Genomic DNA, 13442 nt, shown 5'->3' on the forward strand with positions numbered 1-13442 from the left:
ACTGCTTCTGATAGGTAAATAGGCTCTTCAGATATAGAAATCTAAATGTGAATGACTTAGATGTTACATTTACTAGCATTTCTCATCTATACTATACAATTTTGGTTTTGAGTTCTTTTCCTACTGTTTGACACTTCTGATCATTAGGGATATTTTATAGGAAGTATGTAATTTTTCTCTGAACTTCATACCATATTATTTATATACGAACCTTTTTTGTAGAAATGCTGGCTATGTGTGAAGAGAATAATCTCTCTGTGTATCTAGCTTTAACAATTACAACTAGCCATGTTCCACCTATACTATATTGTACTTTTAACAGTGACTTTGGTTGAGCTGGGTGTATGGCATGCTCCTGTAATCCCAGCACTTGGGAGGCTGAGGCAGGAAGATCAGTCTCAGCCTAGGGAACCCTAGTGTCTTAATGAGATTCTGTCTCAAAATAAAAAGCAAAAAGGACTAGGAATGTAGTTCAGTGCAAAGGCACTGGATTCCATCACCATTACTGCAAAAAGGAATAAGTTGTCCATGCAAAGTGGTAATATTGTGAATACTTTATCACTGAAAACAGGAATGTTCTTATTAACACTTCAAGAATGATAACTGAGATTGAAAAACATGTAAAACCCATGATTTTTTTTTTTCTTCATGGTACTGGGGATTGAACTCAGGACCTTGTGGTTGCGAGGCAGGTGTGATGCCACTGAGCTAAATCCCTGGCCTAGACCCTTGAATTTTAACAGCGTTTCAAAAATAAAACTACGCACACGCACCTGCACACACAATAATAATAAAACTACATTAGTCAAAATTAAAAGAGCCAGTTTGTGATTTTGAAAACTAAAGTTTAAGAAGGCCAAAATCAAGAATTTATCCTATGCTTCTTGTTTTTGTTGTTGTTGTTGTTCATATTGGGATTTGATCCCAGGACCTTCACACTGAGCTACAGCCCTAGCCTTTTTATTTTTGAAACAGGGTCTTGCTGGGCTGTACTCAAACTTTTAGTTCTCTTGCCTTAGCCTCGCAGAGTGGTGGGATTTTAAGCACTTTCCACCATGCTTTGCTATCCTGCCTTTTATAGTGTTTTACTTAATAAATTTAGTAGTAATCACTACACCACCATTTTGCAACGCTTTCTGAACTCATAGATCTAAAAACAGTCATTGCTAGTATCAGAATAGAATTAATGTCCCCTGCCCTAGAGATTAAATCCAAGGCCTTTATGCTGAGCTATATCCTCAGCTCTGTTTTTATTTTAAGACACGGTCTCTAAATCTCAAGTTCCTAAGTAGTTGGGATTACAGGAAGGTACCACCACTTGTGGCAGAGAGAGAGAAAAAGAGAGAGTATATTTCCTTTTGTGTGGTTTGTAAGGTATAGTGCCTCACACAAGATGATTTCTGATTATTAAGAAACCAGTACAGTTGAAAGGATGGAAATTTCAAATAAGATACAAAACATTAATAAAATATTTTTCCTTCAGTTATACCTAAGTGAATTGGTACTTTTGGTATTTATGCTGAAAAGCCCAGAGTTTCCTGGATATTTTAGTCTTTTTAATATAGCATGTGACAAGGATTAATTCCTCTTCTATGTTCAGTTTGATATCAGTAACTGCTATTCTGGCTGTGAAACTGTTTCATATACCTCTTCACAGACACTATGCTTCATGTCCTAGAACTTAGCAAACTGAGATTCTTCCACTTTTGAAACTGATTATCTGATTGTAAACTAAGACAGATGCTGGATGGTTGGTTATTCCTATTCTGACCACTTCTCTTCTCATGTATTCAGGGTATGGGTGTAGACCAGGTTCTATATAGAACTATTTTTTTCCCTCTCTACTTGTGTTGTCCTAGGAAATTAGATCTCAAGTGCTATTTGTGAATTCCTGCTCTTTTCTTTAAAAATATTTTTTAGTATGTGTGCAGTATATATATAATGTTGGTTTGTTTGTTTTTTGGTCCCGGGAATCGAACTCGGGCCCTTGTGCTTCCAAGGCAGGCACCGGAACCACTGAGCTAAATCCCCTGCCCTATATATATAATGTTTACATTCCTTGTGTGGAGTTGGTACATGTACATAACACATTTTATTATTTGTTTGTTTGTTTATTTATTGGTTTTTTGAGACAGGGTTTCACTATGTAATTGAGACTGATCTGGAACTCACTATGTAGCCTCCTCCTGAGTGTTGGGATTACAGGCATGTGCCACAATGCCCAGCAATTCTTTTTGTTTGGTTTTGGTTTTGTTTTGGTTTCCTGGGATTGAACTTGGGTCCTTGTACTTGTGAGGCAGGTGGTGGTACCAGTGAGCTAAATCCCTGGCCTTTAATTGTTTTTTTCCATCCCTTGCTCCTTCTCTTCTTCCCTTCTTTGTCCATCTCCACCCCCCCTTTTTGTTGTTGTTGTTTGTTTTTTTGTTTGTTTTTTTTGAGACAGGGTCTCACTATGTAGTTAAGACTGACCTGGAACTCACTGTGTAGCTCAGGCTGGTCTCGAACTCACAGCGATCCTTCTACCTCAGCCTCCCAAGTGCTGGGATTACATGCGTGCACCACCATGCCTGGCTGTTGTTGTTATCTAAGATGGGTTCTTGATATGTGTGTAGTCCAGGCTGTTCTTGAACTCAGGGTGATTCTCCTGCCTCACCCTTTCCAGTGCTGGTTCTATCTGTATTTTTGTTTCTTCATATGAGAAACCTTGTGACATTTAAGCTTGTGTGTCAGATTTATTTCACTTCATGATATCAAGATGCATTCATTTTCCTACAAATGATTCAATTCTCCTTTGTGGTAGAGTAGTAGTACTCTGTCGTGTATAAATAGCACATTTTCTTTTGTATTCATCTGTTGATAGATGTATAGACTGCTTCCAATATTCAGCTATTACAAATTGTGTTGCTATAAACGTAGGTATGCATCGAACGCTGTAATATAATGGGTTTGGGAGGGGGCTTTATTTAGTGTTTTGAGGCAGTCTCAATACGTGATCTGGGAAGGCTTCCAAGTCATGACAGTCCTCCTGCTCTGAGTGCTGGGATTACAGGCATGTGCCACCACACTCACCTTGTAATATGTCTTTAGCTTTTTTAGGAAGATAGCTAGAAAGGGAATAGCTGAGTCAAATGGAATTTGTACTTTAGTTTTTTGAGGAATCCCTGTACTGATTTCTATAGTGGTTGTACTAGTTTACACTTCTACCAACAATGCAAAAGGGTTTGTTTTTGCTCTGTAGCCATGCCAGCATCTTTAACTCTTTATTAAATAATTTATTTTTATGCTTTTAATTGGTACTGTCATATATTAAATGTATCAATTTTCTTTTGAGTATTCTTTATGTGTCCTTTGATTGTAGCTACCCAGGCTTTTCGTCTAGGTTTGTGTTCTTTCTCACCATTCTCCCTAGCCTCCGTGGTTACATTTAATAATTATTTTATTTGTTGTTATGGTGTCTTACCCTTATATGATTTTGTTTTTTTTTTGTACCGGGGATCGAACTCAGGACCTTGAGCTTGCAAGGCAGGTGTGGCACCACTGAGAGCAGTCCCCGACCTGAAATGAATATTTTAAAGCAATTTTTAGGCAATTGTGTTAGATAGTAGCAGATTTGTTGACTTTCTTAAAGTCACTCATTTTTTCCTTAGTTTTATTTCCACTAGGCTGGTATGTTATATTGTTGACCTTTTCATATAGTTTTCTACCACATAACTGACTTGTTTCCTATGCAGAAAAGAAGCTCAAAAATGTTTCTGTGGGTCAGCTAATTGCCGGGGTTACCTGGGAGGAGAAAACAGAGTCAGTATCCGAGCTGCTGGAGGAAAAATGAAAAAGGAACGCTCTCGTAAGAAGGATTCAGTAAGTGTTCTGTCTTTCAACTTCCACAAGAAAAATTTTAAGGGGGATAGTTTTTTTTTAAAGAGATCATCCTACTAACAGAAAGCTAGAATTAAATGTGATACTACTGAAATAGAGGTGTGGTTGGCTACTTCTTCAGATTCGTAAAGATTAGATTTGTTTATGTAGAACTATTGAAATATTCTTGAAAAGGTTTGGGCCAGTAGTCAGAACCTGTAAACCTCCTAAGTACAAATAAAGTATTTGTCTTTCCTCCTCTGATAGCTCACCTGAGTCTGGTCACATTTTTAATTTTTTATTATTGGTTTGTATTGGGTTTGAAACTCTGCATTTTTTGTTTTGAGGTGGGCGTCTGGCTGTGTTGTTCAGGCTGATCCGGAACTCTTAGTGTCAAGCAATCCTCCAGCTTCAGGCTCCCAAATAGCAGGCGCAACAGACAAGTGCCTGGCATGGAACTCTAAGTTTTAAAAGTATTCTTAAAATTTCTGAAACTGCTATGAGTTTTGAGAGACAGTAGGCAATCTGAAAATAGAAAAAAGTTTTCTCAGATAGTCTTTTCATTTAATGAAGCAACAGTTGATAAGCTGTTTTTTTTTTTTTTTAAAGCACTTCGTTATCACAGAGAAGTGAGGGTAGTATCCTGCTACTATCTTTAGACTTCTGACTCTCAACTGAGACTTTGTATTGCTTTAAAAATTTCTCCCTTTTTGTGAGGATCACTTTATTAGAGCACTGTTTCTCAGAAGTATGATCCTTATATTACCTGCCTTACAACCATGTAGCTGGATCCATAGTGAAAATGGCACGTTTAGGGGGCCTGCCTTCAGTTTTATTAGAGTTTAGGGGTATTAATTAGCTCTCCCTGTGGTATTTAACTTATGCAGTTATTTCATTCCTGAACTTTTCAGGCACTAGCTCTGTTAGGAAGTATAAATTACAGCAGTTTTCCTTGTTTGATTGGAATATAACAGTGAAGCAATAAAAGTATAATGGTCAAGAGGTGATATCAGAGCTGGGTGTCCCAGTGTACCCCTGTAATCCCAGCCCTTGGGAGGCGGAGACCAGAGAACTGCTGTGAGTTTGAGCTAGCCTGGGTTATAGTGAGTTCAAGACCAACCTGAACTACATACATAGTGAGACCCTGTCTCAAAAAAAAGAAAAAAAAAAGCAGTATCAATAAACATAAATGAATTTCAGGGAATTAATTGAGTCCTAGTTCTGTAAAAATGACATGTAGCAAAAAGCATTGAAAAGAAATTTAAAAATGCAGATAAGGATAGTGTATGACAAATACCCATATTTTTACCACATGAAATGAATAGGTATTCTGAGAGTATCGTGTTTTCTTTGTCTCTGTTTCTAGAAAGTATATGTGGTATAACTGTATGCTAAGTGCTTGATACATTAATTCATTTAATTTATGTAAGCTCCTGAATTAGGTACAGTAGTTTTTTCTTTTTTGGTACCAGGGATTGAATTCGGGCCCTTACACTTGTGAGGCAGGTGCCAGAACCACTGAGCCAAGCCCCTGGCCCAGTACAGTAGTTTTTTTACTCTTTCTTTGTAAATGAGACCACACTTGAGGCAGGCTTTTGTTTTTATTTTTTGTTGTTTTTCTTTTGAGATGGAGTGTCTTACTTCGTAGCTCAAGCTGGCCTCAAACTCTATGGCAGTCTTCTTCCCTAGCCTCCTGATTGCTGTGATAATAGCATGTACTACCTGGCTGTTTTATGTAGGTTTTGTGAGTATTTTAGAAATGGCAAAATATGTTTGTCTACATTTTGTTTTTCTTATTTCGATCCATATTAATTCATATAAACATTTATTTTTAATTTTAAGAGTTCATTAACAGTTTATTTTCTTCCTGATGAACCTTTTTCTTTTTTCTTTTGATGGATACTTCTCTTTGTAAGTTTTTTCCCCCCCGGTACTGGGAATTGAATTCAAGACCTTGAGCTTGCCTTGCAGGCACAGTGCCACTCAGCTACATCCCTGGCTCTGTCTCCAAATTTTTTGCTCTTAATGTGACAGTTAATATTTTCATGTCTCTTTTTTGGTAAGGGTTGTGATTAGCCTTTTGAATATTTCAGGAAATTTTTCTTTAGACTCCATTAAGATTTCTTTTGTTAACTTTTTTTCATTTAATCGACAGTTTAGCTAAACAGCCATAAGGGCCAGAGATTTAGCTTAGTGGTAACGTACCTGCTTCACAAACACAAGGTCCTGCGTTAGATCCCCGGTACAAAAAAAACACAAAATAGTCATTCAACATGTTAACCCAAGTTAGCATCTCCATAAGAACTTTGTGGTGGCTATTTCCTTGTTTGCAAAACTTAAAGAATAAACACATTTTTAAAACTTCTTTATTGGTGGGAAGTGACCTACAATATTATGACTCCATTGTCATTGCTGTACCTACATACTGTCTATCAGATAGCTTTCTGCCCAGGAACCAAAGTCTAATCCATTGTTTTGTTTATTATATTCTGGTAATGATATGTCCATTTCAGGATAGGCTTTGGTGTTTATGGACTGAGTTAGGTATAAATTGTATCCAGTCATTCGGTAAGCTATAATCATGAATTCTTCTCCATATGAATTTGAAATTACAGTGTTTTGGATAAAACTTTCCCTGGTAGAGGTATGACCCAAAATGAATTTAGGTTCTTAGAATGATGTGAGAGATCATATGCTGTTATATCATCTGATATAAAGATGATAACTAACTCTAATTTTACTTTTTAAAAATATCACCCCCTTCCCCTTTTTTTGGTGTACTGGGGATTAAATGCAGGGCCCTTGCACTGAGATACATAACCTTTTTTTTTTGAGACAGGGTCTTGCTTAGTTGCTACCCAAGGTTAAAGTTGAACTTGTGATCCTCCTGCCTTGTATAATCATTATGACTACATCTGTGTATAGTTTAATGAAAATATTAGCTCTTCCAGGACAAGTGATTGTCTTTGGGCATGTCACATACTAAATGTTTAATTACTTGTTGGAAGTTTAAGACACCTTTTACTGTGACCTGAAGATAATAAATTCTGAAACTTCCCTCCATTTCTGTTACGTTTGAGTTTGTGAAACAATAACTAATTGGTCCAGGGATTTAGCTCAGTGGTGCCACCATCTGCCTCGCAATCCCAAGGTCCTGAGTTTGATCCCCAGTACCAAGAAAAAAAAAAAAAAAAGACAGACCCAAGATAATAACTAATTTACATAATAAAGAATAAAAAGTCACATGAGAGGAAATATATTTACTTTCAACACATAAAAAGAAGTACTGATATCTAAAGTATACATAAGGAATTCATAGTGATCAGTCAGGGAAAATAACAGCCAAAAGAAAAATAGATAACTTCCACACACTTCCCTAAGTAGCCAGTAAGTATGTTTCGCTAGTGTAGTCAGGAAGTACAAATTTAAATTACTGTTGATGTTATTTACAAACTCACTGGATTGATAAAAATGAAGCCCCATGATACATAACAAGAGGTAGTGGATATACATGGACACACCAACCCCCACCTTTTTTTTTTTTTTTTTTTGAGGCAAGATCTTGCTTTTTATTTTTTAGTTCAGACAGACCTCACAATGGCAATGTTTCACCTGCCACAGCCTTCCAAGTGCTGGGATTATAGACCTACCTCACCACACCCAAAGATGGAGCCACTTAAAAAACATTGGCATTATTTACTACAGAGGAATGTACAGATACGCATGCAAGCCAGCAATTGTATTCCTGGCTATACAACAAGAAATGATCCATAGAGTGCTTGAGGAAACACGGCAGCATCGCTTATAATATTAGAAACAACTAAAGATGATTAAAATATCCATAAACATTAGTATGGATACATTATACTGTAATCATACAGTGAAAGAAATAGGAAGACATAGTACGCCTCCATGCAGTTGCATGGATGACTTTTTTTTTTTTTTTTTTTTTTTTTTTTTCGTTTGCTTGGAGACAGGATCTCACTATGTAGTTGAGACTGACCTGGAACGCACTATGTAGCTCAGGCTGGTCTACTCACAGCAATCCTCCTGCCTCAGCCTCTCTAGTGCTGGGATTACAGGTGTGTACCTCCACACCCAGCTGGATGACTCTTTTTGTTTTTTTGTTTTTTTTTTCTTGGCACTGGGGTTCGAACTCGGGACCTTTCGCTTGCCAGGCAGGTGGTGGAACCACTGAGCTAAATCCCCGGCCCAAGCTGGACGACCATCAAAATTGAACAAGTTTTCAGTTATTTATAATTTATTTTAAAACACCCTAATTATTTTTACATATTTATATTTGCTTTAAATTTCTGTAGTTCTTTTTTGGGAGGTAGTGACCCATAAATGAAAAATATTTTTAGGTGGGATACCTAGTGAGTTTCAGGTCAGTCTTACTACATAGTGAGACCCTGTCTCAAAAAGCTCCCCCCCCCAAAAAAATTTAGTCAATTAAATAATGAAAGGAGAAAAATCAAATTTATTCTCTGCCCCCTTCTTCCAAGTATTCCAAAAGTAAATTAATTTTACAGTTGATCACATGTTTGATCGTCCACATTATATATTTTATTATAGCACCATTTCCCTTCCTCCCTTGCCCCCCCGTTTGTACCAGGGATCAAACTTGGGACCTTGTGCTTGTGAGGCATGCAGTGGAACCACTGAGCTAAATAAATCCCTGGCCCTACCTTCCTTTTTTTTTTTTTAATTTTTTTTTTTTTTTTTTAAGTGTAGTTGAGGCTGACCTGGAACTCACTATCTAGCCCAGGCTGGTCTTGAACTCACAGCTATCCTCCTGCCTCAGCCTCCCAAGTCCTGGGATTACAGGCATGTGCCACCATGCCCGGCTGTACCTTCCTTTTTTAAAGAGAGGATCTCACTATGTGTAGTTGAAGATGGCCTTGGATTTACTTTGTAGCCCACACTGGCCTCAGAGTCATGATCATCTTGTTTTAGCCTCCCCACTTCTGGAATTAAAAGCATGTTGACCACACCCTATGCATTATTTGGTTCTTACGTCAGTGGGTGGCTTTCTCTTTTTATAATCAGATATTTTTCTTTGCTGTGGTAGGTAGATGGAGAGCTAGAAGCACTGATGGAAAATGGTGAAGGTCTTTCTGATAAAAACCAGGTGCTCAGTTTATCCAGGCTAATGGTTCGAATTGAAACTTTGGAGCAGAAACTTACCTGTCTCAAGCTTATTCAGGTGAAGACTTTAAACTTGTTTTCATTTCTGGATTGGGGATGGGACAGTATAGCAGACAAGAACCATTAATGTTATTTTTTTAAATGGATATGACTTCTGTATGAATTTTAATGCTTGCAGTTTTAAAAATGGCCTATATTATTAGTAGACCTGGCTTGTTTTCTCTATCTGGACAGAGAATATGGTGGGAGTTTTTTTGATGTAACAGTGGCACTTGGTATAAACCACCCCTGGTTATTAACCAAAGCTATTTTTTTTAACTTGATGATTGCAAAGCAAGGAATTGTAACAGTCTTATTCACTCTTATTTATTAAATATGCCAAAAGAAATTGGGCAATAAAAATGAATTAATCTAACATGAAAGAAAAAGCCTTATGAATGAGCATCTGAATGGGACAGAAAAAAATGACTGACTAATTTTTATGGTTTTAGCTTTTTCAGTAATAGGTAGATGCAATTTTTTCCTTAGTCATTCGGAGTTGAATTTCATTGTAAATGACCTATTTTTATAATTTTCTGTTAATAAATCCTGTTTTATTACTAAAAGACACACCACACGTTTTACATACCAGAAATGATTATAAATCTGTTAACATTAAAGCATTTGTCACACAGTTTTAGTTAGGATTAGTGAAAATAGAACTTAAAGGTTTCTTACTAGTATGTATAGGTAACTCTGGTCCTGTCCTTCTATAACATTCTGTCTTCCCAACCTTTGCATCTGCTCTCTCTTCCCTATGAAAGAATACACACTCGCAGTCCTGCCTGAAATCCTTTCTGGAACGACATGGGTTGTCTTTGTTATGGATCTGGATGGCAGAGCTTGGTGATGGCCGGGAAAGTAACCAGAAGCTTCAGGAAGAGGTCAGTTCACATTTATCTTGCTTATTTCTTAAAACTATTATATTGACTGCATGATTATGAATTTAACACTATATTTACCACTAACAATAATAAACAAGTTTATCATCTTGAGTATCGCTCCTGTAACTATAAATAACTGTTCATATATCTTATTAGTAGTGATCTTGCCCTATGATTTTCCCCCATAGTGTCTTCTTAAGGTTGACTGCGTAGCTGAGAATTGTAAGAGCAAGTTATACAGCATCATAATTAAGTAATGATCCCATTTGTTGCTGAGGTTATCTTTTTTTTTTGAGACAGGGTCTTACTATGAAGTTTAGGTTGGCCTTGAACTCAGAGCAGTCCTCCTGCCTCGAGCTCACAAGTACTGGGATTACTGGCTTTTGCCACTGTGCCTGGCAAGACTACCATTTTAAAATGGTGGGAAACAATATAAAACTTGAATTCTGGGATTCTGAAAAAGTGGTAAGGAGCTGAATTCTAGATTAACAAGAGTAAGGATATTTTGAGATGCAAGTATTTTAAATAGTTTTAGTTAAGATTTATTGGCGGTATTGGTGGTGGAGTTGCAGTGTTTATACCATCTTTTAAACAGTATTTTCTAACTTGATGTGTATCTTTTTAAAAATCATACCTTCTGATATAATCCCATCATTTATTTGATGTTTTTTGTTGTTGTTGTTTTGTTTTTGTTTTTGTTTTTTGAGGCAGGGTCTCACTACGTAGTTGAGACTGAACTGGAACTCACTATGTAGCCCAGGCTGGTCTCTGAACTCAACAGTGATCCTCCTGCCTCAGCCTCCCGAGTGCTGGGATTACAGGCATGAGCCACCACGCCCAGCCTTATTTGATGTTTTTTAAAGCAAAACACTGGACTAGACAGGAAAGTAATTATTGTTTCCTTCATCCTTCTATAAGATTTGTCAGTAAGTTGGGGACGAGCCAGACATGGAGTATGCCTGTGATCCTAGCACTCTAGGAGGTCAATGATGTAGGAGGATTGCAAGTGGAAGCCCAGCCCAGGGATTTTAGTGACATCCTCTCTCAAAGAAAAAGGGCTGGGATGTAGTTGAGTAGTAAAGTACCCTTGCATTCAGTCCAAGTGCTGCCGGAAAAAATAAAAAAGGTTAAGGAAGCTTTAGGGTTTCTGTAGTAAGTACTGAGGAGTACTTGAAAAAAGTATTGGATTTTAGAGTGGGAAATGTGTCCAAATGAAGCAGAAGTCTCTCCTTGCTAAACTGTTACTTATCACAAATTAAGGAGGTAATGTGCATCATTTGCATGTGAGACCATTTAAACCTGTTTGTGCCAGGCAACGTGATGGCATGTGCCTGTGATCCTAGTACTGGAAGCTGAGATAGGAGGATTATCATGAGTTAAGGCCAGCCTGGGTGACATAGGAAGTTCAAGGCCAGCCTGAAGGGAGACTCCAGTGGGCAGGCAGGCAGATAGATAGATTGATCAGTCATTTTTCTTACATGGTTTCCAAGCCTTTTTATAGTTACTTAGGGAACTTCATAAAAATGATACTCAGAAATGAGGTTCAGTAGTGTATATATATTTTTAGTAAGCTGTGTAAGTTTGGGAACTACTGATAGAGAATATATTTGATGTTGTCCATAGTTACCTGCTCTGCATTTTATTCTTATGAGTTAGACTTACTGAAATCATTTTCCAAGAATAAAAGATAAAAAGATTAAGATGAAAACCGGAAAAAAAATATTTTCTTCCTTTCTAAGGGAAAATAATGTAAGATCTTTGAATGCATCTTTGTATACACAGGCTTACATCTTAATTCAATAAGAATGTTCCAAAATGTGGTACTCCTTTAGAAATAATGAGTGTCATCCAGCAGTTTGAAATGTCAGTTATACAAAGTGATGTGATTTTAAAGTTTTTTTATTTAATTAGATTATAAAGACTTTGGAGCACTTACCCATTCCTACTAAAAATATGTTGGAGGAAAGCAAAGTACTTCCAGTTATTCAACGTTGGTCTCAGACCAAGACTGCTGCTCCTCAGTTGAGTGAAGGAGATGGATATTCCAGTGAAAATACATCACGTGCGCATACACCCCTCAATACACCTGATCCTTCCACCAAGCTGAGCACAGAAGCTGATGCAGACACTCCCAAGAAGCTTGTGTTTCGCAGACTTAAAATTATAAGTGAAAATAGCATGGATAGTGCAATCTCTGATGCAGCCAGTGAGCTGGAGGGCAAGGATGGCAAAGAGGACTTTGATCAGTTAGAAAATGTCACTGTAGAGGAAGAGGAAGAGATGCAGTCACGACAGCCATTCTCTGAACAGCTGCCTGAGTCCAAAGTTGAGAGTGAAACCACTGTGGAGGCCAGTAAACTATCCACATTGGAACCAGAAGCTGACACTGAGATGGAGCCCAAAGAGAGCAGTGGCACCAAGCTGGAAGAACCCACTGCTGAGGAAACACCATCCCAGGATGAAGAGGAGGGCGTGTCTGATGTAGAGAGTGAGAGGAGCCAAGAACAGCCAGATAAAACAGTGGATATAAGTGATTTGGCCAACAAGCTGCTAGACAGTTGGAAAGACCTAAAGGTAAGAAAGCATTTTTTTCTTCACTGTAAGAAGAATTATTTAGGTTTATGGTTTTGTAAACCTAAGTTGAATTAACTACTTTTCTAACCATCTGTATTTCTGATAAATGGAATACTTTCTGTACTGTCAGCTAATGTTCAATGTGTCTCAAATAGTCTTGGCAAGAGTCATGGGCCAGTCAAACCAATATACGTTTGTCTTCTTTTCCCTCATTCAGAGGAATTTATTACAATAGTAACTTCAGTCATTCAAAGTGTTCTTCATATGAAAAGTAAACATAATCTTCTCAGTAAAAAGCTTGATTCTTTTTGTAATAAAAGCAGTTTTTAAATTAATTGGAAATCAGTTTATTGGATTAATATAACATGAAAGTTGAAATCAGAAAAACCAGAGTATTGGGCTGGGGATTTAGCTCAGCGGTTCGGTGGCCTGCTTCGCAAGCACAAGGACCCGAGTTCGATCCCTGATACCAAAAAAAAAAAAAAAAAAGAATAATTTAGTAACTTGATTGAATGTGAATTTTTATTCTATAAGAACAACTTTATGGAGCCAGGTGTGGTGGCGCACGCCTGTAATCTCAACACTCAAGAAGCTGAGCCAGGAGTATTGCCAAGAGTTTGAGGCCAGCCTGCAGTACATAGTACATAGTGAGTTTAGGGCCAGCCTGAACTATGAAGGGAGACCCTGTCTCCAAAAAAAAAAAGCACAACAACTTTATGGAGCTTCTTAGTATCCAGTTCCACGATTGCCTCAGATAGGCTTTATTTTAAATGCCTGCTTCTTTGGACAAAAGATGTTATCTAAAGAAAAAAAATAGAAAGGTCTAGAATCTTTATGCCTAATATATAAATAAATAAATTTTTTGTTTAAAAAATGTAGCAAGATGGGTAAGATTAGCTTTGTAGAAAAACCTGCCCTCGGTCTTGAATAAATATAAGTGTG

General features: G+C 37.4%; 1 protein-coding gene across 2 annotated transcripts in view; it reads left to right on the top strand.

Annotated features, from left to right (window-relative positions):
* Setd2 (SET domain containing 2, histone lysine methyltransferase) overlaps nucleotides 1-13442 on the top strand; it is a 113544-nt gene that overhangs the window by 41288 nt on the left and 58814 nt on the right. For both annotated transcript variants that reach the window (XM_010624335.3, XM_033762615.1), the window contains 4 exons: nucleotides 3732-3858; nucleotides 8927-9061; nucleotides 9807-9926; nucleotides 11838-12500. In XM_010624335.3, coding sequence (XP_010622637.1) covers nucleotides 3732-3858; nucleotides 8927-9061; nucleotides 9807-9926; nucleotides 11838-12500 — 1045 coding nt within the window. The remainder of the gene's footprint in view (nucleotides 1-3731; nucleotides 3859-8926; nucleotides 9062-9806; nucleotides 9927-11837; nucleotides 12501-13442) is intronic.

The sequence above is a fragment of the Fukomys damarensis genome, unplaced genomic scaffold, assembly GCF_012274545.1.
Source record: "Fukomys damarensis isolate Sample0158 unplaced genomic scaffold, DMR_v1.0_HiC HiC_scaffold_12, whole genome shotgun sequence".
Classification (NCBI taxonomy): Eukaryota; Metazoa; Chordata; class Mammalia; order Rodentia; family Bathyergidae; genus Fukomys; species Fukomys damarensis.